Source organism: Topomyia yanbarensis, chromosome 1 (assembly GCF_030247195.1).
Source record: "Topomyia yanbarensis strain Yona2022 chromosome 1, ASM3024719v1, whole genome shotgun sequence".
NCBI classification, from domain to species: domain Eukaryota; kingdom Metazoa; phylum Arthropoda; class Insecta; order Diptera; family Culicidae; genus Topomyia; species Topomyia yanbarensis.
In genome coordinates, this window is record NC_080670.1 from 201,151,388 (window position 1) to 201,176,988 (window position 25,601).

The 25,601-nt window shown below is 40.8% G+C and overlaps 6 protein-coding genes across 7 annotated transcripts in view; all 6 read right to left on the minus strand.

The window, feature by feature from the left end:
• LOC131676165 (zinc finger protein 665-like) overlaps positions 1 to 25,601 on the minus strand; it is a 57,339-nt gene that overhangs the window by 6,319 nt on the left and 25,419 nt on the right. The window lies entirely within an intron of this gene.
• On the minus strand, positions 59 to 24,317 carry LOC131687814 (gastrula zinc finger protein XlCGF8.2DB-like). 2 transcript variants are annotated; one of them, XM_058971909.1, is made up of 2 exons: positions 24,289 to 24,317; positions 59 to 1,294 (listed from the first exon to the last, which is right to left on the minus strand). In XM_058971909.1, the coding sequence occupies exon 2, from the start codon at positions 1,291 to 1,293 to the stop codon at positions 331 to 333; it is 963 nt and encodes a 320-aa protein (XP_058827892.1). In that variant the 5' UTR covers position 1,294; positions 24,289 to 24,317; the 3' UTR covers positions 59 to 330. The 2 variants fall into 2 exon arrangements, with proteins under 2 accessions (XP_058827892.1, XP_058827889.1); XM_058971906.1 differs by lacking the exon at positions 24,289 to 24,317 and adding an exon at positions 1,633 to 1,696.
• LOC131676161 (gastrula zinc finger protein XlCGF8.2DB-like) lies at positions 1,318 to 6,474 on the minus strand. Its single transcript, XM_058955280.1, has 3 exons — positions 6,423 to 6,474; positions 3,133 to 3,247; positions 1,318 to 2,673 (listed from the first exon to the last, which is right to left on the minus strand). Exons 1-3 carry the CDS (start codon positions 6,472 to 6,474, stop codon positions 1,710 to 1,712), a joined length of 1,131 nt encoding a protein of 376 aa, XP_058811263.1. The 3' UTR covers positions 1,318 to 1,709.
• On the minus strand, positions 11,045 to 12,007 carry LOC131676162 (zinc finger protein 85-like). The gene has a single exon (XM_058955281.1). It carries the CDS (start codon positions 12,005 to 12,007, stop codon positions 11,045 to 11,047), a length of 963 nt encoding a protein of 320 aa, XP_058811264.1.
• LOC131676163 (zinc finger protein 728-like) lies at positions 12,636 to 13,598 on the minus strand. The gene has a single exon (XM_058955282.1). The coding sequence runs from the start codon at positions 13,596 to 13,598 to the stop codon at positions 12,636 to 12,638; it is 963 nt and encodes a 320-aa protein (XP_058811265.1).
• LOC131676164 (zinc finger protein 708-like) lies at positions 24,309 to 25,133 on the minus strand. Its single transcript, XM_058955283.1, has one exon. The coding sequence runs from the start codon at positions 25,131 to 25,133 to the stop codon at positions 24,309 to 24,311; it is 825 nt and encodes a 274-aa protein (XP_058811266.1).

Consider the following 25,601-nt stretch of genomic DNA (forward strand, 5'->3'; position numbering starts at 1 on the left):
AAAAAGAGCTGAACTGCAACAATTTGAATTTTTGTTGATAATAAATTGTTAAACTAATCTTTATCCGTCACCTAGAGAAAACAAAATTTTTATTTTGTTGAAACTGTTTCAGTAAATATTTATGAAAAAAAAGTTCTGTACGAAATCAAACAGAAGTTTACAAACATTGTAAACCTTAATTTACCTATAAAGGGTTTTAATGCTGAACTTATTTAAAAAACTTATATCTATAAATCTGATAGTTTAGATAACAGTGAGGGACATACTAATGTAATCTTATATGCATATATGTTAAACGTTCTACGCCTCCACCGACAATCTTCGTCATAATCAGTCATGCACTTTTTTGTGCTGGGTAAAAGAGCTCTTCGTAGCGTAGTGCAAACCACAAACTTCACACTTGTACGGATCATCCGTCGTCGGGTTGGTATGCTTCTTCCGATGATTCAACAAACCAGTTCTCGACCCGTATTTTGATCCACAGAGTTCGCACTCGTACGGCCGATCGCCGGAGTGACAACGATAATGGTCGACAAGCCGGTGCCTGGATGGAAACGTCTTTCCACATATACCGCATTTATGTGGTCGTGCACTATTGTGTGATACCATGTGCTGCTTGAACTGCATTTTGACGGCAAACTTTTTCCCACAGGTGTCACATTTGAACGGATACTCCTCAGTATGAGTCGCAGCATGAAGACGAAGTATGTTGACTCTAGTGTATGTCTTGTCACATATGTCACACTTGAACGGACGTTCGCCGGTATGGGATCTTACGTGAGTTTCCAGATTATCTTTTGAGGTATATTTTTTACCACAGATGTCGCAACTGAAACGTTGCTCGCCCGTATGTGTGGTCACGTGTCGTTCCAGGTAACGCGCTATTAGAAAAGATTTTCCGCAAATTTCGCACTTGTGCGGTCGTTCGCCCGTGTGCTGCGACTTTCGATGCCGATCGAGTACGTATTGTGAGTCGAAGCATCTGTCGCATTCGTCGCACTTGAACTGATCGGTATGCAAAATCATATGCGTTCGATAGTGGTACACTACGCCATACGTTTTCCCACAGATCTCGCACTTGAATGGCCTTTCGCCCGTGTGACGGAACTGGTGACTTTTCAATAAGTGCTTGTGGTGGTAAGCTTTGCCGCAAACGTCGCACCGATGCTGTGGTCCTCCGGCGTGAATTCGCATGTGATGTTGGAGGGAAGATTTCTTCTTAAATTTCACGTAGCATATGTTGCATTTGTGCGTCCCGTTGGTGTTATCCTGCTCGGATTCGTCATCTGACATGCTGCAACAAAAAGAGAACGGATCAATCTTGGAGTGTAGGCACGGAGAGGTGCTTGTTGCTGAACCCCTGGCGGTTCTGTCGTACTTTTATTAGCTCGTGATGTTCTATAGAACCTTTGAGATCACAAACTTTGTGTTTTTGCACAAACTAATCTATATTATTTCAATTTTTTTATAATTCTTTCTGTAGTCGTAGGATTGATGGTCAATCGGGGATACTGATTAAGAGTATAAAAATTAATTCGGGTTCCTATCTTTAAGTTACAAAGACGTTTTTTATTTAGATGAATTTCCTTCGTAAGGAAAATTTAAACTAATTAGGAAAAGGCTGTTACAAACATTCACTAGTGTCATGCTGTTGAGGTGGTTTAATTTCGAGAGCATTGATAACAGTGTAGTCGATCCGATCCAGCCTTTTAGGAATGCACCTTTTTATGGTCAGTGAAAGAACTCTTCGTTGCGAAGTTCAGTCCACAAACCTCACACTTGTACGGATCATCCGTCGTCTGGATGACATGTTTCTTCTGATGGTTCCTCAGACTGGTTTTCGAACGGTATTTCAAGCCGCAGAGTTCACACTGGTACGGTTTATCGCCGGAGTGACTCAGATAGTGTCCGTGAAGCTGATACTGGGACGGAAATCCTTTTCCACACATGCCACATTTATGTGGCCGTACATCACTGTGTGATACCATGTGCTGCTTGAACTGCAATTTGAGGGCAAATTTTTTACCACAGGTTTCACATTCGAAGGGATGCTCGTCAGTATGCATCGCGCCGTGAGTACGAAGGGTACTGCGTCTAGCGAATGCCTTGTCACATTTGTCACACTTGAACGGTCGTTCGCCGGTATGAGACCTAGCGTGAGCTTCCAGATTATCTTTAGTGGTATATCTTTTACCGCAGATGTCGCAGCTGTGGCGTTGCTCGCCCGTATGTGTGGTCACGTGTCGTTTCAAGTTAATTGCTACTAGAAAAGATTTTCCGCAAATTTCGCACTTGTACGGTAGCTCGCCTTTGTGCTTTCCTTTTTTATGCATATCAAGTAAATATTGGTTATCGTAGCGTTTGCCGCATTCATCACATTTAAACTCGTCAGTATGCAACAGCAAATGCTTTCTATAATGGTACACCACGCCATAGGTTTTACCACAGATTTCGCACTTGAATGGCCGTTCACCCGTGTGACGGAACTGGTGACTCTTTAATAAGTGCTTCACGTGGTAAGCTTTACCGCAAACGTCGCACCGATGCCGTGGTCCTTCGGCGTGAATTCGCATGTGATATTGGAGGGAAGATTGCATCTTAAACCTACAGTAGCAAATGTTGCATTTGAACGCTCCTCTGCTGTGACTTCTCTTGGATTTGTTTTTTGGCATGCTGTAACAAAAAGAGAACTGGATCAATCTTCGAGTGTACGCCTGGTGGTGAGTTGATTTTCGTACCCGCGAGACAAATGTACTGCACTTTCATTTTTGAAGTTTGTAGCCCGCCAGGGTAACAATTTAGCACTGGGTAGAAATATACCTAGTTTTGGCTATACACTCCGTAGAGTGTATTTGTTTATATAACAGGCTGCTCACTGCTGTTCTGTACAGTTCACATTTGGTTGTGGAATTTGTTTGTGAAGGGTTCTGCTTGTGCAGATTTGTTAGATTATTTTGTTTTATGTTTGTGAACAAGTATCATAGGCTATAATTTTTCCTTGTCGAAAAGTATACTGAATCCGCGAAACGGTAGATATCAGCAACGGCAATGGTGAAAAGCGGGCGGTTCATTGAAATCGTGCGAGAGGCGGTCATTGTAGTTCAAATCGATAATGACGGACCACGGTCAGACGTCGATACCGAGTGAGATCGGGTAAGTACTACCGCTACAATAGTTTTCTGCGAAGTGCGGATGTGTGACGGAAGATTTTTCCCGTCGAAAAAAGCCGTGGCTCGGATATCCTGGTCTAGAATAGCCACTTGCTTTCACGGCTAAATAAAAAGTAATCAAATAACACCCATGCCGTTCTCACTGTGGAAGATCAGCCAAACGAGCCTGGCTCTCCTCCACAGGGAAGGGGAGAAAACGAAGCATGGTGAACAAAGGTTTCCCCTTATGTAGGTCAATGCGGTGGGTGTTTACATGGGCCATTCACGGAAAGTGAGTGAAGCCGGCGACTACTCGCTTCGTCGCTGCAGAGGTTTCCCGCAAAAAAGTCTTGCCTACTTCCGGTGCCGGAAAGAAATAACTCCGGGAGAACTTGACCGAGAGATCACTCGGTCTTTCCACCGGCAGCAGTAAATAAACAACAGCCGCAGTGAAGGTGAGTCTTGTGGAGCAATAGAAGTCGGTAAATTTTTTATTTGCTTTCTTTTTACATTTTGTTTGTGTACGGAAATCGGAAATTCTGGTGGAAGCAATTTGGCCGCCTTGTCAGTAGGGGTCTGCCGGGCAAATAAACAGGAACCCAATTAGTGGGCAAACCTCTACTTACAATGCATTTCTATCCAATCTGCATCGAAGTAACTGTGAGTATAAACACTGAAAACTGACATACAAGTAAAGTTTTCAACTTGTGTAAGAAATTAAACTGTCACTTTAAAATGACAACAGCAAGTAGCAACTTGCCACTGGCCTGCGCTTCGATCGGCCAGCGATCGCTATACGGGACTTGTGTGCAAACTTGTATACAATGGTGACTCACACATGCGAACCTGCATGCGATGGTGATTTCAACGTGTTTTCATTTAAATGTTTACACAGGTTTTTGGGAATGTTTGTTCTAGCTTATATGTCTATTCTCTGTGGTATAAATAACGTTTTACTAACTGAACTATTTCTGTACTGGTTTACCAGCAGTAATTGTATATATGAAAATCATAAACTTAAAGCTAATGAGTTTCGGACAGATGCGAAATTGAATAGGAAAAAGGTTTTCCCGTTAATCGACGCCGAAGGCGAGAAAGCAAATTCCGAGATTTTTCAGTATAAGATAGCCCCCATGATTGCATATTTGTCCCATTTTCTATGGGATTTTCTATCATTATGGGACTGATTTGCGATCATGGGCAGTATAGGAGTTTGGACGCTCCCCAGTTCAGCTTGTTGCGGAAAATGGAGTGATAGCTTCTCCTCGTGTTGATCAGTTAACCCCATCGTTCCAAAGTAGAAATTTCACCTGGTCATCAGTAGGGAGATTTCGGAAAGAAAGCAAGATTTTATGAACAAACGAAATTGGAATGAACTGATGTGTATAATACAATGACTGTAGAATTAGTGTAATAATACAAACAACTTTTAAATTAATCAAAAATAATGTTCAAAATAAAAGTTTTATTGTTAAATTAAGTGTAGACGTTAATCGATTTTTTCTGAGAGCGAAAAACTCTTATGTTAACAAATTTTGTTTTTTCGATTTCTATGTATGAAAAAATCTTGTTTTCATGAGTGAAAATTAAACTTATTTATTAATTTGATCTTCGGCACATACCGTACAGAGGAAGTGTAAACGACTTATTGTTAGAATGATGAAAATTCGCTAATCGCTGCTCTTCTGAAAACTTACTTAATAAAAGTGGTAGTTTTGCTTGTGTGTTATGCATCAAAGTTGTTTCAATAATTTGTAGGGAAACGCGGGGCTATTCGGACCTAGCTAAGCAAATCGCACTTGTAGGTGGGTACATTCATTTTCATTTTGCAGCGTTTGGTGGGGCAATGAGAGCGCAAGTCAGTCCAAGGTCAATGATAGGAGGGGTAATGGCAGAATAGTCTATGCGGATCATCAAAACGCCATGGGAGGGGAACACCGGTAAAAAGTTATCCCAAGAAGGATTACCCACTATTCTATCATATAAGCCAGCTCTGCATCCATTCCCTGACCCATATGCCACAAATACTCAGACGAACACATACACAGATAGACATACGACTAGCACATAACAATTTTACACTAGTACTAAAAACTACAATTATTACAACACAACACAACTACTTAACTGTTATTTTTTAATGCGCCTGTGCACGTTGACGAGGTCGACCGATAAATCGACACACAATGACTTCCACTGCGAGCCGTGCCCAAAAAGACAGCCGTTAAGCTGCTGAACAATGTCTGCAAACACAGCCCACAGAAAGTCAATCCACGGCGACCCGCCAATCCGCCACGCCAGTGTGCACAGGCTCTTAGCTGACTGTTAGTTTGGGCTGGTGCAGAGTATGAAATAACACAAAACATAAAAAGGCCCATAAACCCTCTCGGTCTCCTCGATGCACCACTATCGAGGCGTAATGCAATAACCGTCTTAAAGCAATTGTCTGCTCAAATATGCTTGAAGATGTTTGCAATACCGTCTTACCCGTCAACCTAGGAGAGGGAATCGCGCTTGTAGGTGGGTAGATGTGAAATAATTTATCGGTAATTTTGCACAAAAGTGGTGAGCGACTTGAAAATATCTGTGTTTCCGCCCAAACAAAAATGATTCCATAATATAGAAGACTCGAGTTTTCCAAAATATGTTATTTTTCAACTTTATTTGTTACTTTAAACACGATTTTGCCATTATAATGATCGGAATAGTCTTTCGATTTTCTGAGAAATTGATGGGGTCCGAATTATCCTCACAGTCTTAATAGCAAAGGGTTCCCCTATAACAAGCTCTTATGCTTCTATGAGCAGTAAATAGCATCAATTTAAATTACAGTGAAATTAAGGAAAAAATTATAGTTCTACAGCGCTTTTTCGTCAAATGGTGAATACTTCCCAATGTTCACAAGCTCCTATCTCATGCCTCCCCGTGCGTCTATTGATAACATATCATCTGAAAGCCGACTGGGTACTACCCCCCATTGCAGTAGCATCGAAAAGAAAGGATGCGAGCGAACATGGACGATTTTACTCTACCGTAGCTAGAACTAAATACCTGCCGCATGTGTCAGTTATGTAGTGTACAACAAAAAAACCCACACGACGGTCCTCCGACGAGACAGGCGCAAAGAAAATATCACAATCGGCAACAGATCACGAGACGAAAAAAAAACTACGATTAGAAACTTTGGACCTGGAACTCTTAGTTCCGACAGCTACCCCTGGTTCGACTGAATTCTGTTCGACGAACTGCAAACTCACAACTTCAAAGTCATACCATTGCCGGAACTTTCTTTGGCTGGCGGAGTAGGTGTGGAAGTAACAGGCATCTACTGGCGCCATTCTCCCAGGGCGACGGAACAACAAACAATCGGATTTCTAGGGGTGGGGGAGATGCGCTAACGTGTGACCAAGTGGCAGGCGATCAGCGAAAGGATAAGTGTAGCGAGGATCAAAAGCCGTTTCTTCAACCACAGCATCACCAACATGCATTGCCCGGCCTTCGGCACGTAAACTTCGCAGCCTCCCGAGAAATGGTAGTCGGAAGCACTTTCCTCCTCCGCACGCGCATCCTGAAGACGGTCTTGATCAAATAGCCAAATTCTAATCAACGGGAAATTCCTTTCTGACTTTAAAAATCGTCGCACCTACCGGAGTGCAAAAGTCAGCATGCGCTCAAATCTGCCGACAGTGTATAACACTCATCGACCAATGGACACATAGGATGAGCATTGAGTAGCTGCCAAGGAATATGACTAGAGATAGCGCTGCCAACGAAGGAGTAGCAAGGTGCGGCTACTCTTGAGGATGGCTGAAGCGCCATAGGTAGCACTGCTGAGACCGCACAAGGAACGAGATCTCCGAATCGAGGAAGTGGCTGGTTCGAACGCGAGTGTGTAACCCGAGACGGTGCGAACCGAAGCCTAAATCAATATTTAGCGGATGGCTTCTGCGCCACTCTCGAAGGAGACCATTCACTCCAGCTATTGGGACCCCTCCTACGAGGGAGAGCGATTATATGTTTCTAAGTGCTAATTCCAGCACGGTTCAACTGGACTTAGGGACCATCCATAAATGACGTAGCATTTTTTGAGTAATTTTTAACACCTCCTCCCCCATCGTAGCATTTCGTCACAAACCTCTAAATACCCCCCTGGTAATTACGTAGCTTGACGGTAACTCCCCCCTGTCCATCTAAATTTATTTTTAAATAAGAAACGATGTTAGTTATTCCCCTTTAGAAAAGCTACGTAGCCTGACATGACCTCCTACCCCCCTCCCGTCGTCACACATCATCACAAGATGCAAAACACTGCACTGTATTTAGTCATGCAAATAACTTAGCTCCAGGATTTGGGTAGGTGTTAGCTCGATTGAATTCCGGTGACCCGTTTCGTATACAGTGTAAACCGTGTTCCGAAGCCATCATTCCATCAAACAGCTTCACCTTAATATAATGGTTGCATCAAATAGATTTAAACATTATAAAAAGATGCGTATTTAGTGTTTTTATTTATTTATTTGTTTAATTTTCCTTTATAAACATGTTATATTTGGTAGGCCTTACCAGGCCTTGTTTATCACTTTTATTATTCATTTTATCTTTCTTCTAACGAGTGCTCTCTATCATTAAATAATAATTATGTTTTCTCAAACATTTTATTTCGAGTAAGAACAATGGTTTTCTGTGTTAAGAAAAGAACAATTCGTCCGCGTGTTTTTGCAATATTCCACTAGGGACCGTTCATAAATTACGTAACGCGAAAATAGCCCAAAATTGACCACCCCTCCCTCCATGTAACAAATTATCACAAATTTCTCTATACCCCCTCCCCTATTACGTAGCAAATTCTTCGGAATATTTTGTTTTGTTTAGTAAAAACATGTTACGTAACGATCTAGCTTAATCCTCCTCACAAATTCTTTGCAAAAAATCGGTATACAATTTTGGAAACCTCAAAAATCGATTAACATGGTTTTTTATTGAATTTTTTTTTGTGATACACGTTAAAGTACACCACAATGCGTATTTCTTCAATTTTGTTTTACTTTTTTAATTTCAGTTGAACGGTTGGACTTGGAGAGTATTCGCTGCAAGCCTCTGCAAAATAACACGCTTTGAGGGAGGGCTATAACTCCGAAAATTTTATATTTTTTGATTCAACTTGTTTTTCTTCTTCGATAGTCCTACCAACAAACTGTCTTTCGCTTTTTCAAAAAGGATTTGTTGAAAATCCTTCTAAAAATCACGAACTTAGCTCACTTTTCCCCTCAAATTTGGATATAACTTCTTAAAAATCTAAGACTTTATCAGTAGGGTTAATTGGGACTCGGTTATAAAGAATCCAGACTATTTACTGTTTTATTTTGTAATTTTTCATTTCTTTGCCTGTTTATTCAATCTCCTTTCCCCTTTCCGTCAAGGGCGGTGGTCCGCTATTTTCGTTCGCGTCTCTTATCACCTATTTCTTTAAGGTAATTCATCAACAGTGCTATCTATGGAAATAAGCCGCAAATTAATTTCTTTGTTTACTGTTTATTTACCCAACTAGGGGACTAATCCACTGGGCACTTGATGTGTGTGGGGAATACACATGGTCTTGTCTGAGTCGAATGATGACTGTTGAACCATGTATGAGGGTTAAGAATTCAAAGTTCGCGAAAGGAATCGAAAACCAATTTGCGGCAGTCATATCGGTGTTCTTTTAATCCATTAAATCATCAATCAATTACATTAATTGTTCTTTCATACCAAAGTTTATACACTATAAATAATACTTGTAATACGAAATCTTCAATGAAATGAGTATTAGCATATCTATTTCGACAAATGTTTCGATACAGTCAAGGAAATCGCTTTTTGTTGTATTGTACTGTTCTAAGAATATTGTGCTTCGCCCGAATAAAGAAATAAGAAGTAATGAAATAGTTCATATATCGTTTGTTTCAACTAAACATATTCATTTAATTTTGCTCTACTGAATCGCAGTTTTTCTCGTAACTTTTACCGAATTTTACACAGCTGAGCACTCAGCAAACAAAGGTTCTACTGAGATCATAGTAGAAGTGACGTTTGTTTTACTGAAACTCGGAAAATATATTGCTGAAGGTCAGTAAATTATAGCTACTCTAACTATTCAACTGTGCGAAAATTACCGAACAGAATTGAGTGTGTAAGAAGCACTGTCGCCAGTCGGCTGTCCGGAGCTGCAATTTTCAAGTTAATTCAACAAATCATAAATTTACCATAAATTCTCGGCAACCAGCTACCGAGAGTAATAAACACATGATAACACATAGGTCATATCACTTATCAAGGTGAATACAGATTTGTATAACTTTTTACCCCATGCTGCTCTTGAAAAGTCCTTCCCGTGACAAAGTGGATATACCGAAATATACACGGTCTCTATAACAACGTTTGTTACACTAACATTCCTTTTCTTCCCCGATAACAGTAAAAACGGCCGGCGCCGTTATGGGTATTTAAAAATATAGAACTCCCCCGAAACGTGCACATTGAGAATGGATAGGAACTCCCAGGCCCTTTTTATGGATTCTTTGGGCAATTTCGTTTGTTCTGATCAATCACGGAGTAGCAACTACTATGTGTACTATCATCATGCTCATGCTTCATCTACCTTTCCCTTTCCATCATGAAAATGAAAAAATGACATAGCAATTCTGGTTGATATATATTGTCTTCGAATAAAAAAAAGCATCGCACAGACTAAAGATATTATGCCAGCTTAAACTAATTTTAGAGTTGAACGTTTCAAAAAGGTGATAAACGCTTTTGAAGAGCTGATAGAAAACATCCAAGGGAATGCGGGCAATGAGTAGAGCGCTTAGAAAAGTCACAAAGGCCTTTGAAGTCCAGTTTTTCCCGAAGCACAAGGCAGTCTGCGAGAAGATCGAGCACAAAAAATCGCCGCAAAAGAACTCTCTTATTACGTAGTGTACTCAGATTGATGGTAGCATATCAATGCTCAGACTGTGGAAGTTTAAGTCGATTTCGCCAGCGAAGCCGTCGAAGTGCAAACCAAACGAAGCACTTCTGAACCCGTCTGTGCGATCAATGTGTGTGGTGTGAAACGGGACTCTAACGATAACTCCATATTTTCGTATGCCGAATGCCAGTGATGTACAGTGGCTTACGTACTGCAAAAGCCTTAGCAGTTATTGCATTGAAGCATTCGATGAAGCATAGATTACGGTCGAATGTAACATCCAGGTCCTTGACGAATGAAATTAATTTAACTGGGGCAGCCCTCACTGCATATTGAAACACAATCGACGAGTGTATTCTCGTGAAAGTAATTACGTCGCATTTCTAATTCTTTGTGACTATACTCCGTTTCTTTTCCACCATGATTCTATCGATATTCATCTGAAGTGCGCAACAGGGTTGTCATGAGGCGATAAATTTAAATCATGTCTACACGATGTCATTTCGCTGCAAAGATCATTCACGAAGAGCACAAAGAGGAGAGGTCCGAGGTGGCTCCTTTGAGTGAATCCGATGTGATGGTGAAAGAATCTGACAATGCACTTCCAAGTCTTACAGATGTACTATAATTTGTAAGGTACGAAGACATCGTCTCGGATTTTCAACAGCGAGCTGCTGGTTTACGGAGATGAAATACTTTTATAGAGAAATTCGACTGAACAGCACCGATATCGGTACAGTTAATGAGGAATAGTATTCCTTGATAAATCATTGTTGAAGCCCGTCCGATTCTGGACACTTTGAACCGTCAAAATCTCGTGTCCGGTGGAAGATATTACAGGGAAAAACGTCGACAGACTTTTAGGCCTGTGATCTATCCTGTTTATACATAATTAATTTTTTTTCTGGAGCAAAATGTAAACCTTCTCTCCCGCTAACCATCGTTACGCTTAGGAATGCACTACCTTATGGTGAGTAAGCGCACTCTTCGTGGCGAAGTGCGTTCCGCAAACCTCACACTTGTACGGATCGTCCGTCGACGGGTTGGTATGCTTCTTCCGATGATTTTTCAAACCATTTCTCGAACCGTACTTCGATCCACAGATTTCGCACTCGTGCAGTCGTTCCCCGGAGTGACAACGGTAATGCTCGACAAGCCGATGCCGGGTCGGAAAGCCCTTACTACATAGTCCACATTTATGTGGCCGTACATCACTGTGTGATACCATATGCTGTTTGAACTGCGAATTGAGGGCAAATGTTTTACCGCAGGCTTCACATTCGAATGGGTGCTCGTCGGTATGCATCGCGCCATGTTGTCGAAGCGTACTGAGTCTGGTGAATGCCTTGTCACATTTGTCACACTTGAACGGACGTTCACCGGTATGACTCCTCACGTGAACTTCCAGATAGTCTTTTGAGGTAAATCTTTTACCGCAGATGTCGCACTTGAAACGTTGCTCGCCAGTATGTGTGGTCACGTGTCGTTCCAAGTAGCGCGCTTGTAGGAAAGATTTCTCGCAAATCTCGCATTTGTAGGGTCGCTCTCCAGTATGCTTCGACTTTCGATGCCTATCGAGTACGTATTGTGATTCGTAGCGCCTGCCGCATTCTTCACACTTGAACTGATCGGTATGTAAAATCATATGCGTTCTATAGTGGTACACTACGCCATAGGTTTTCCCACAAATTTCGCACTTGAATGGTCGTTCGCCCGTGTGACGGAACTGGTGTTTCTGTAATGTGTGCTTGTGGTAGTATTCTTTACCGCAAACATCACACCGATGCTGTGGTCCTCCGGCATGAATTCGCATGTGATATTGGAGGGAAGATTGCCTCTTAAACCTACAGTAGCAAATGCGGCATCTGTGCACTCCTCTGCTGGCCATTCCCTGGGATTCGTCGTTTGACATGCTGTAACAAAAAGAGAACTGGATCAATCTTCGAGTGTACGGGTACGGTGGTGCGCTTATTTTTTTTGTCGTACGCTTGGCGATTCTGCCGTACTCTGATTGGTATAGCATGTTCCATAAGGAAAACCCTTTGGGGTCACCGAATTTGTGTGCTTTTGGCGCACGTCTCAGCTTAAATATAAATAACGTTCTACCTACTGAACTAATTTATAATTCAAATCTCGTCCGAAAATGTTCAATTTTCTGAAGTAGTGAGGTAGGTTTGAAAGAGAATCGAAGACAGTAGTTAGCAAGAGGAGAATAAGTATTCTTTCATATTCCTAGATATAAGCGTCGTTTTCTTGTTTCCCCCCTAGCTACCACTGTAATCGACGAATTTCCTTTGTGAAGGTAATTATGAATCCTTCTATACTAAGATAGTGACTTGTGATAACCTGAAATCAATACATTGAGAAAAGGCGGCTACAAACGTTCGATAGTCAAGGCTTCCTACCCAGTTGTTAAGGTGGATTAACTTCGAAAATATTGATATCTAAGCGGACATGTATTGAACTTCGTATCATCCCTACCATTTACGGATTGTATATTAAATTCTAGAGCAAGTTTCTTCCAGCAACCACCGCCATCTTTACGAATGCACTATCTTATGATGAACAAGAGCGTTCTTCGTGGCAAATTGCGTTCCGCAAACCTCACACTGAAAGGGATCATCCGACGTCGGGTTGGTATGCTTCCTCCGGTGGTACCTAAGACCGCTCTTCGAAGCGTATTTTGATCCACAGATTTCGCATCCGTGCCACCGTTCACCAGAGTGACACTGATAATGCTCGAGAAGGCGGCTCTTGGTTATGAACCCCTTACCGCATATGCCGCATTTATGTGATGGTGTACCATTGTGTGATTCCATGTGTCGCTTGAACTGCACACTGGTGGCGAATTTTTTACCACAGCTGTCACATTTGAACGAAAGATTCTTAACATGAGTCGCACTGTGTAACCGGCAGGCACTGAGTCTACCGAATGCCTTACCACATACGTCACACTTGAACGGACGTTCGCCCGTATGGGTTCTAGCGTGACCTTCCAGATTGTATTTTGTGGTATATTTTTTACCACAGATGTCGCAACTGAAACGTTGCTCTCCGGTATGTGTGGTCATGTGGCGTTCTAAGTAACTCGGTAGCAGAAAAGAGTTCCCACAAATTTCGCACTTGTGCGGACGCTCGCCTGTGTGCTTCCCCTTTTGATGCCTATCGAGCACGTATTGGGAATCGTAGCATTTGCCACATACGTCGCACTTATACTCGTCAGTGTGCAACACTAAATGTGTCCTATAGTGGTGCACCAGTGCATATGTTTTCCCGCAAATCTCGCACTTGAATGGTCGTTCACCCGTGTGACGGATCTTGTGACTGTTTAATAAGTGCTTGTGGTAGTATTCCTTTCCGCATACATCGCACCGATGCTGTGGTCCCCGGGCATGAATTCGCATGTGATGTTGAAGGGAAGATTTCTTCTTAAATTTCGCGTAGCATATGTTGCATTTGTACATTCCGTTGCTGTGATTTTCCTCGGATTCGCCGTCTGACATGCTGTAACAGAAAGAGAACATCAATCTTCGAGTGTACGTCTGGTGGCGTGCTTATTCGTACCCTTGGCGATTCTGCCGAATTCTCATTGGTACAGCATGTTTCATAACAAGAAGCCTTGAGATCACAGATTTTGTGTGCTTTTGGTGTTTCTGCACCGAACACAATTTGTCATAAAATATTTCTGGGTGTCAGTCAGACAGAGCTCTGTCTTTCGTGAGAATTCAATCGCAGTTCTTGTTACACCACAATCAGCGAATGTTTCAAACCATTGTTGAAGAAATCGGTAATCCTCAATTGAGCAGATGAGATGAAATAGTTTGAATTTGTCTGCGAAAGACCAGCGAGGAGTCTTTAGCGCAAATATACGCCATTGAAGTAATGTAGAAAGATCAATGGTCCTAAGTAGCTTCCCTGAGCTATTGATGGTGAAATTCAAACAAAGAGAGGTGCGGCGAATCTGTTTGCCAGACCTACAAGTATTATGACAGCGCCAGATTTTCTTCCAAGCGAACTACATTCATATGATTCTACTCAGAGGTTGGAAACCGGCCTTAACATTGGGTAGGGAAATCAACATATTTGTGGTATATATGCCCAATGTCGAGTAACAGCGAATCAAACATTAAAAAAGGCAATAAGACTTTTCTCGTGAGTTTTGGCCGTTTTTTTTTGGGTGAAGTATGTACTTCATAAACAGCTAGAAATCTTCGCTGATTGTGGTGTAGCAAGAGCCGCCATCAAATTCTAACGAAGACGTTTTTATTTTATCATAATCATAAGAGATCACCCATTGTTGCTACTCCGTTATTGACCAGAACCAATCGAGGTTGCAAAATGTTTATTAGAACAACATGTTTGGGAATAATTAGACCTGTGCGCCGCCGCGCCATGCCGCCGCCGCCGGTAATTTTTAATGTACGCCGACGCCGAACGGTAGGTCGGCGGCGCGCCGCCGGTGCATTTTTCCCGCGCCGACAATTCGCGAGCTCTAAAATTATTGGCTCATAACTTTATCCACAAATCTAGGAACATTGTCTATGGACCGAATATACGACGTTAACTGATTCATGATTTATCACATCTTGATCATTATTTGGTATTAGTGGTCGTCAATTGGATTACAAAATTAAAATAATCTTGATATTTTCTTGAAAACCATTACACGACACTCGCTATATAATTCAAAGATCCATTCTTGCTTCGTCAACTGGTTATGATTGTGAGCATATAAGTTTCAACTCACCATTCGTGTGCGTGAAATGGTCCACAAATTAAAAAAAAACTTCCACTTTCAAGATATATGTGCCTGAAATTTACGATTATGTTCCTGATCCTAATCTTTGCACCTAATCAATTTCACTGGAACGCAGTGTATTATTCATTGATTTTTTAACCGATTCTTAATTCCTAATATGCTACACACGATTCACCAGTCGAGCTCGTGAAACTGTTCATGATGTAATTCATGAAGTAATTAATTTTCCACATAATTTTATTATACTTACGTAAAAAAATACAAGGAACTCAGACTATTATTCATGGATTATTCGCTCTGCTTTTTGGTTTTGAAATTTCTATGTGAGCTATTGTGTACAACTGCTAGCAACCAGTCTCATAGGCACGAGCATTAGATACAAAGACATTACTAGGACCTGTAACCCTGTTATTCCTTTGTTAAAATTCAGAGAAATGTTCGGAATTAAATGAAACTGCGCTGAGGAAAATACATTACCTAACCACAATTCATGTCAGTGAAATAATTTAGAAAACTATAAGACACGTGACTCTGTGTAAAAAATCCAACGGTAAGCTCAAGACTAAAATATCACGATAACACGACGAGAATTTACGAAAATCCTTGCACGTCGTTCAATTCTTGACTGTTTTAGTCAATAAAGTTAATACAAATTAATGTTTCATCGAGTTATGAATTAGAATCATAAAAATATTAAACATATTCAGACACAACCACCTACTAAACATTTGAGTATGGCATCTTTTTTTGCGTGAACTAGTTTTGTGAAAACATAAAAATTATTTTCAATACGTGGTTCATTTATAATTGATTGAATCGTTACCTATTTTAAAAAAAAAAATTTGAAGAATAGTTGAGCAAAGTGATCTTGACTTTTCACGACGCTGGTGCACAGATGTGGCGATGCAGAGGGTAAGATTTCTAGTCTCATAAATTATGCATCGTATGATCTAGCCCCACTCAAGAAAGATTTTCAGTGATTTGCACCAGCCCGGTATCACAGACAAATAAGACGTAACACGAGATGAATTTTCATCACTCGTAGAAAAAAAAGGTCGATTTCAATTACAAATTGGTGGCGTTAGTGAAGAGATTTTGACACAGAGCTAAATGCGTTACTTAGTTTCCGCACCCACCCGAAAACGTTACGGTCTTTTTAATGTAATGCAAACCAAAACAAACAATATGGGCCGGAAATGTGAAATTCATTCTTGTCGAAGTGCCCAAGGTGGGAGTTATTCACAACCATTTCTTAAGTTACAACACGATGCCAATCGGTGACTAAGCACATAACAGTATGTTAGTAATTTAATTGATTCGGTGTATCGAATGTATGCAATGGATTAGAATTTGTTGGTCCCCGGAACTGCTGGAGAAATTGGCGTGGTGCAGGTGCTACGAAAACTAGAGATACGCTCAGGCCATTTTCAATCAGACTTGTTTAGTGATCAGTTTCAACCTAACAGGAGCTAACACGTCGAGTCGTGGAATGATTATGATTGATAGTAACTGTATATTTAGGTTTCGTCAGGGTGTAGAACTGTATGATTGCAGCACATCGAGCATACTTTGCACTCAAGATAGAAGCAGATCGTACGTTGTAAGAAAATGTAGTACCAGGGAATCGTATTCCTTATCATTGTGGCGGTTTTTTTACTTATAAGAAGTAAAAGTAAACGCCAGCCTGGAAAATGAAGTAATGTGTCTACCTTGAAAGGTGTCCTTACACGATCATTAAAAGTGACATTTCTGCGCAGTAATACCAATAATAACGCCTCGTGTTAGGGTACCTGATATCTGCGGGATTCTAAAAGAGCGATGGTAAACAACCCAGGGACAACTTGACAGATAGTGCTTGTTTCATATATGCACCACCGATTTGATGGTGGCGCTAGTATGCCTTCTCTGTATGAGTACCACGAACAACGAAACGAAAAAGTTTCAAGAGAAAAGCGTGTTTCGTTACGTGTGTTATGAACGCCGTCAATGCGGCTAGAACAACATTTAGAAAAAGCTTATTCCAAAATGTGAATAAAGAAAACTATTATTAGAGAATAAATTTATCCCTAACTGAAAACCATCAGCAAAGTTACATAAATCTTATTAATATTTAGCTGGAAGTCTGTTTTAACAACTGGGTCTCTTCCTTCCTAAACATGTTTTGGATTTCTTGTTGTGTGAAGTTTGAAATCGTTAAATCATTAGTGCTTTTTATCTCGAGAATCGTAAATAAAAAACATTTTGGCCAATGAAAGTACATCACCACCAAGCTTAACAATTCGTTTTGAATAGAATTTGTGTTTTTATCAGAATTCTAGCAGCAAAAAAAAAATCACCATATCACCCCCAAAATTTGCTCATGAATTCAATATATTGGAGCTGTCAATTGTCCCCGGGCTTACGGTAAAGATGACTAAATAGAAACAAAAAACAATGAAACGACAACAACAATTAATTTCCTCAAACAAAACAAAAAAAATTTTACCGTTGCTTAATTTCCCAAATATAGAACAATAAATAATTATTATGGGTCATTGAAATACAGTCGTTACTCTGCACTCTTCAAATTTGTCCATTGCAATCATTATTTCATGCGAAGTCGTAGTATGCGACATCGACAATTTTTCTATTTCGTTCTTCAAATTTTACAACTGTAAAAATAGTTCCACCTTTCATTTATTATCTTGCATTTGGCAAGCAGGGTGGGCACTATTGGAGCTTCCGTTGAAAAAAAAATTGATATGGTTGCGAGAATTACATTTTGTGCAATGTGTTCAACAGATGTCGCTAGTACATCGTGGGCGATGATTTTTTTAGATTTTCTTTAAGCTGTAACGTTTGTTTGTATGTATGAAGTCTGTTACAATAGAAACCGAAAATTTGGGAAAGTAATTGTACAGTCAAGAATTTTTTTTAGTTACATAGGCGTCAATATTCGTCACGCCGGCGCGCCGCCGCCGGTAGGGTCCAACGGCGTGACGCCGTCAACGCCGCCGGCCAAAAATGTCGCTTACGCCGCCGCCGATTAAAAATGCATCGGCGCACACCTACATGCTGATCAAAACCGACGCCGGTCACGTCCGAATGCAGATCTTCTGGGAAAGGTCTGGATTAGTCCGATACAATACACCTCTGCATCTCCACATGTATGACGGGCAGAGGAGAGTAAGTGTTAGTAAGTGTGCCAATACCTGTAGGGGCAGATCACTCTAGAAATGTATAACAAATTTGCATCAAATTAGAAAAAATGTATTTAATTTCCATTTTTGCATCAACCTTTGCACTCCCTCTCAGAAAATTTTGTTTAACAAACGTCCTACGCTGATTCACTTAGTTCGACGTTTTGTTGAATGTAGGGCTGATTTTTTTTGTAGGGTTTTGACGTCTTACACGCAACGCAAAATACATTACGAATTTCTATTTTGATGGAAAGAAATGCATTTATTTTGGTTATTTTTAAAAATGCATCACAAGTGATCTGCCCCTAGGCCATGGAATAATTGCTCTGGGCAACCGGTTGCCGAGGATTTGGGAAATTTATTATTTGTCGTATTAATACGATTGGCCAAATATGCAAATTGAACTCCGGATAGCCGATTATGAGAAGGATTGCTTAAATTTTAATAAATCGACAACGTTCACTTTTTTACCACGCGACGAATTTTTCGTGGTTTCCTATCGTGTCGGTGCTGATTAACATGAGATAGTTCACAGTACTACTAGCTTCTGAGCGATGCTATATAATAGAATTGAACCAACAAAACGAAAAGCAACAAAAAATCTCGAATTGAAAAGAACAAGAGTGGAAACAAACTGGAGCCACTACTAAACAATATCGACCGTTTTCGCTACAAGGATATGAAATAAATTTCTTCGTGATGATATGGCCGAGGAAAACGATAACTGGCCTTCGATCACTCTCGCGAATGGTCAATTCTTAACACTAATACATGCCTGAAGTCATCACTCCGCTCAGACAAGACCATGCGTCCTCCCCACGCACACCTAATGCCCCGTAGATTAGTTCCCTAGTTGGTCAAACAAGCACCAAATAAATATAGAAATTTGTTTGCTCACTTCAAAGCAATGTCAACCCGATTGGCATCACCCGGTGGATACGTCCTCACTTACAATGCCATCAAAGCAGCAAACAAACGAAGAATGTCACGTTGGAGATAATCAGAGAGTAGGGAGGACTAGCCAAATGGGTTCAAGAAACGTCACATACTTGATTGCCGAATTGTGGCATGCCGCTTCTTAATACAGTCGACGAAGTATGTCTAGTTCAGTAAATTGCGCTTGTTTGCTGCCGACAATAACGATCAAGGATGAACCATACTGTGTTGCGTTTCGGCTTCGCCTCATCAGAAACCAGCACTAACTTATTGTCGGAATAGATTAGCGCCTTGTATTTCAATCGAACGACTGATCAAACGTGATGTCCCGTTCGAGCAGAAGTTCTGTTTATTCCGACAATAAGTTAGTGTTGGTTTCTGAGGAGGCGAAGCCGAAACGCAACACAGTATGAAATAAGGATTTGTGCCCTCCTGTACAAAGACTGGTTTTTACCAACAAATTTTCACCCTAGCGAGAAATTTTGGTTTTTACCAAATTTTCCTCGTTAGGGTGAAATATAGCATAGAAGGATGAACCAGATATTTAACCCATTCATGCCCATGTCGTTTGTGGACAACAACGTTTTTAAGCAACTATAACTTTTGGTTTAGGCAAGAATTGCTCCCATAAACAAGTTAGGCTAATAAATGTGACTATTATCTTCGTTGGAGCACAAAAAGTTACAAGAACTAGCTCTAAAACTGAAGTGCTGCCAGGGATAGATTACGTTGACGACGAAAACTGAAAGTTTGATATATCTTCGTTATTTTGCAATATTATTGAAAACTGATAAAACCTATAAATTTAGACCGTTTTCGACTACATTTTTCGCGTAATTGGGCTAATGTAAAAATTCTAGGAAAATTGTAATAAGCATTGGAAGGTAAACCTTGCGCAGCTTCTAGCACTGCGATGGAAGCACTTATCTTTATGAAAAAAGGTTTTTTGTGTTTCTTGAAAGTTGGGCATGAAAGGGTTAAGCAACGATCCGTTATATATCAGCAAGGAAAGTGATCATCTACATGTGTATTCTAACAACGCGTAAGATTCCGTGAAACAAAACAAATCACGGTAGATTGTTAGAACAGAAATATTTATTGTCTATTTCCATAACTGAACCGTGATGATGTGCTGCACGTTCATACTAGAAATTAATTTATCGTTCAAAAAACCCGAAATGTCGTCTGTCATCATTTTTGTACAACATCCGGAAGAGCCCAACACATTGTATTATAGTCACCATCGGCAGTTCAGAAAAGTTGAACCTGGGGCATGCCCATAGCTTCATTCCCACGGTCTGCGAAAAAATGTAACTTCGATAGAGATTTTCTAACCAGATAAAGGACAAACCAAATAATACTCAGATATTGGCTAAAATTTTCAAGTCACTTTAGTCAACTACGGCCTTCAGCAGGAAGAGATACCTCAACTGAACCCAGTGTGTCTCTTCTTTGCTCAAATACTTCGAGAGATTTCAGCTCACCGGATACTACACGGCTTTGATTAACACGTCTTGAGGGACTGGCGTAAAATCATGCTTTTTTGGAGTTTGGTTCCATTTGCTTTCGATGAGCAAAGTTGTTCATTGTTTTTGGCCGCTGATGGCTTGGCTCGTCGATCAGAGTATGCCGGTAGGGTTGATGTTGTTGACGCCCGGTTGGATTGTTGCAAGACTTTTTTGGTGGCATCCAACGAAGAAAACAAATCGAAATGGTGAGTTAATCAAAAGCCACTATGTAAAAAAAAATCCCCCCGCAGGCAGGACTCGAACCTGCAACCAGGGACTCCGGCCCAATGCGCAAACTCTTACGCTATCCCTGGGCCCACGGGCTAGAGTCCCAAGGGTTGCAGGCTCGAGTCCCGCCTCTGGGAGAAATTCCTTTCACACAACTGTTTTAGCTCAACTCACCATTTCGATGTATATCTATAAGTATTAAATAAGACACCTGCGTCAAAAAAACCCGCTTTAATCCACCTAGTGGGCTAATTGTGCCTGGTGGAATGGTGGAAATGTCTATTACATATTCAGTGCGATTTACACATACGTACAATGAATCGACAGCTACGAACTTGAGTTGCTATGTGTCGACGCTGAAACACTTGAAATCAGCGGCGGATCCAGGAGGAAGGTTCGGGAGTTTGAACCCCACCAAAATTTTTCAACTTGTTAAGAAATTTTAAATTAGTTTCTGAACTCAGAATCATTTGAAACCAAATTTTTGACTGGTCAGACCCACTAGGAAAATTTATTCTGAAGGAATTAGAAAATTTTATTCGGTTAGGGAGGTACATGATGAGCGACGGGCGGTTTAGGGAAAGTTGGTGAGTGATGTGGGGAAGAGGGAGTACCCCTCACCATATCCCCCTAATTACGCCCCTGTTAAAATACAGAAAACCTGTATAAGTAAAAAAAATGGCCCTCCTGATTGCATAACCTTTCTATAGGGGAAAGTCAAAAATGTAAATTCGCAGTGTGTCTGCAATCTTTAACCCATAACTCCGGAACCGTAAATCGGAATTTAATGAAATTCAAAAGCAGCCTATGGGAACATTGTACCTTTCATTTGAGACTAAGTTTGATGAAATCGGTTCAACCATCTCCGAGCAACCGATGTGCATATTTTTGGTTACATACATACATACATGCATACATACATACGCACACACAGACATTTGCCGAATTCGACGAACTGGGTCGAATGGTATATGACAGACGGCCCTCCGGGCCGGGATTAAGCTCACGATGTTCAGAGTGATTGCATAACCTTTCCATAGGAGAAAGGCAAAACCAAAAAAAAAAAAAAATGAATTATTTGTTGAGCATGTTAGCATTCCAAACCTGACTTCGGGTTATACACTTTTTTTAGAGTTGTCCTACTGGAGCTGTGTTCTCGGAAGGGTTCCCTGTCGGAATCACTAACTACAATTGCAATGTCACCCACTAAAGCACTGCCCATGGCCAATTGCTGTGGGCCGTGATTCGGATCGTGTACGATTCAGATGTGCGGGCGTGGGACATCACGATCGCGTGGGAATGAGCGTTTATATGTTCGAGCTTGAAACCGTGTTAATCAGCTTATAAGTATGGTTTTTTTTGGTGTTTCAGATTCTCCTCGTCAGTAACCAACACCAACTTAATGCTAGTTAGATAAGTCCAAACCAGCAGCAAATTGGCGGGAAATTTTAATCGTTCCTTTTATATTAAATTACCTCGATGGAAGGCAACTCCAAATCAGCATTAAGGACTGTCTATCTGCACCATTCTTCGCTACATCCGGCATCCCACAAGGAAGCCCTATGAGCCCACTCATATTCCTCCTCTACTTTAATGACGTAAATATCAAATTACAAGGACTACGCCTTTCATTCGCTAACGACATGAAAATTTTTCGACAAATACGGGATAAAACCGCCACCGAGTCTCTCAACATTGTGGCGATAGCCGTTGATTTCATACAGACGAGGAATTCGATAATAGCAAAAATATTAAATATTTTGAAATGTAATTAATTTATGTAACCACCATTAGGGCCAAGGGGTCTGTTAGTGAAAGAAAAAAAACATAAACATTAGAGATGGCTCAACTAACTAACTAACTAACAATTTGTCCGACCCGCTAGTATATGCGGAATTGAGATTACAGTACCCAGCTTGGCAATCGGAATGACGTCTCATATGTTGAGATGATTAAATAATTAAAAAGTAGATTAGTCAAGCAACCATCTAGTTTGGTACAAAGATTAAAACTGTATAAAATTTTCAAATCGCGTTCAGCAAACGAACGAATCGCTAGAGAATTATGTTATGTCTATCAAGTCTATCAAGTTGCAAGTGGAGTTTTGTTCTTTTGATACCTTCAAGGATCAAGCAATCCGGGATCGTATTATTTCGGGTATTAGGGATTTTTCTCCCCAGGAGAAGATTCTTGGTGAAGACGAAAAATTAAGTGAAAAAGTGCAATGCCGAATTATTGGGAATTGAAAACAAATCTGATAGCCTAGTAATTTAACGATTTCGAATATTCAGCCATAACAGCAATCAAGCAAAAAGCTTTATTGGCGACAAGTATTTTATAAAGGACTACCGCGTCTACATGCCTGCCTACAAAGTTGAGATCGATGGCGTGGTCACCGATATTCGAATTGGTCTTCCCTGTAGATAAGCTGAATCACAGGATTTACTGATTAAACGATCCCTTGCTACAGTGAGCGAAGATTTTGAATGGCAAAGTGCGCAGAGAATCTATAGGCTGACTTCTAGGAATGCTGAAAAGCGTGCCTGTTGTGGAGAGAATCCGGTGCTTAGGTTGGGCCCCGGCCACTTTGTGTTATTGCGGAACTCACATCTCACGGTATGGCATGAGCTTGTCTCCTCGATTTTCACTTCTTTTTTCAGGTTAAAAAAATTCTGTACAAAATCTATAACCTTCTGTATGGGGTTAGGAAACGAACCAGATTTTGACTTAGTTTATGACTTAATCCAATTATTTTAAGTAGTTCAAGATTTTAGCCCTTGGCGGGGTCAACTGCGCATGATTTACATGAAAATTCGCATGATTCTAATGCGAATTTTGCGTTAGAACTAATATAATGCGTATAAAGCGATATCAGTCTGGAATATTACCATTACAAGTTAATTATTAGATCAATTGTGACTTGATGTTGTTTACAATACCGTCAATCCCTACGGTAGGCCCCTGCTGACCCAATTTCTTTAATTTATGTGCAAATCTAATAAAAATATTCACCTTTCCGTCCTAATAATATAGGTTTGAAAGATGATCGAGGATACTGTTTGTTAAGAAGAAAATTAAAAATATATTAGCCTCATAGCTTTGTGCTGAAAAGCCATATTTCTACATTTCATATACAGACTCGGTTTGATCCGCCCTAGGTGTAATTTACTGCGATAAAACGGCAAAATTTCTTTTCAATAAATCTAGGCTGTTAAAATGTCAGTTTTAGTCCCTAGACAGAGTCTCATGACCCTTTCTTATTATTTAGTATAAATTTCTTTTTAGGGGGGTCATCCAGCCCAAAATCACAAAAAAAAACATTTTAGCGTATTTTGCATCTTTGCAATCTGAAAAATATGCTAAAAAAAGGATGTACTCGTATTTGACTTTTTTCTTCGCTAGAGCACATTAAACGGGTTTTTTTTTATCTGAGGCTGATAAAATCGGGGGCTGCTAATATCGAGTCTTCGCTGTATAAGTGATGGCGCTTCGGAACAAATTGTTTTTTTCCTATTTCGTTGACAGTCGCAGCAACGCGCGATGGGTATTAGCTAGTAAGATATAAAATGTATTGTATATCTACCGATAACACCGTCGTCATACTTAGGAGTGGACTTTTTTATGCTGAGTGAAAGCGCTCTTCGTAGCGAAGAACAATCCACAAACTTTACACTTGAACGGATCATCAGTCGTCGGGTTGGTATGCTTCATCCGGTGGTTCTTCAAACCGAGCCTCGAACCATATTTCGATCCACAGAGTTCGCACTCGTACGGCTGTACGCCGTAGTGACGGTTATAATGATCGAGCAGGTGATTATGGTACAAGAATCCCTTACCGCATATGTCACAATTATGTGGACGTGTACTACTGTGTGATACCATGTGCCGTTTGAGCTGCGCACTGACGGCGAATTTTTTACCACAGCTGTCGCATTTGAACGAACGATTCTTAGTATGAGCTGCACGGTGTAACTGGCAGGCACTGAGTCTACCGAATGCTTTGCCACATATGTCACACTTGAACGGACGTTCGCCCGTATGAGTTCTCACGTGGCCGTCCAGATTGTATTTTGCGGTAAATCGTTTACCACAGATGTCGCAACTGAAACGTTGCTCGCCAGTATGGGTGGTAACGTGTCGTTCCAGGTAACTCGCCAGTAGGAAAGATTTTCCGCATATTTCGCACTTGTGCGGTCGTTCGTCTGTATGCTGCGCCCTTCGATGCCTATCGAGTCCGTATTGGGAATCGAAGCGTTTGTCGCATTCAACGCACTTGAACTCGTCAGTATGCAATATCAAATGCGTCCTATAATGGTGCGCCATTACATATGTTTTCCCACAGATGTCGCACTTGTACGGACGTTCGCCCGTGTGACGTAACTGGTGCCGTTGGAACATGTGGATAAGGTAGAACTTTTCATCGCACATATCGCACTGAAACCGCGGACCATCGCTATGAACTTGCATGTGGCGTTGGAAGAAATATTTCATCATAAACTGCCTGCCGCAAATGTTGCATTTGTAGGAGTAAGTTTCGTTGTTGGCGTTTTGCTCGGATTCGTCGCATGAAATGCTGTAACATAAAAAGAAAGCGGATCAATCTTCGCGTGAACGCCGGCGGTGGCGAGTATGCGGCACTTTTTCGGGCAAGCTGCCAGAGATTCCGCCCAGGGAGCCAAAAGACCATACATTTTCTTTTCTATTCTAACCCAGAATGAATTTAATTCTTTATGCATTACTTTGAAGGCCCTTAAAAGAGAAAAATATGTTGGTGGTCCGATAGACAGTAGAAGTTATTTCGTATTGGTATACTGGTAACGTTCTGATTCGAAGGGTTCTTGGAGTCAACGTTTGCAGGTGGCGACGTAAAAACATGTAATGAATTATTCTTTAAAT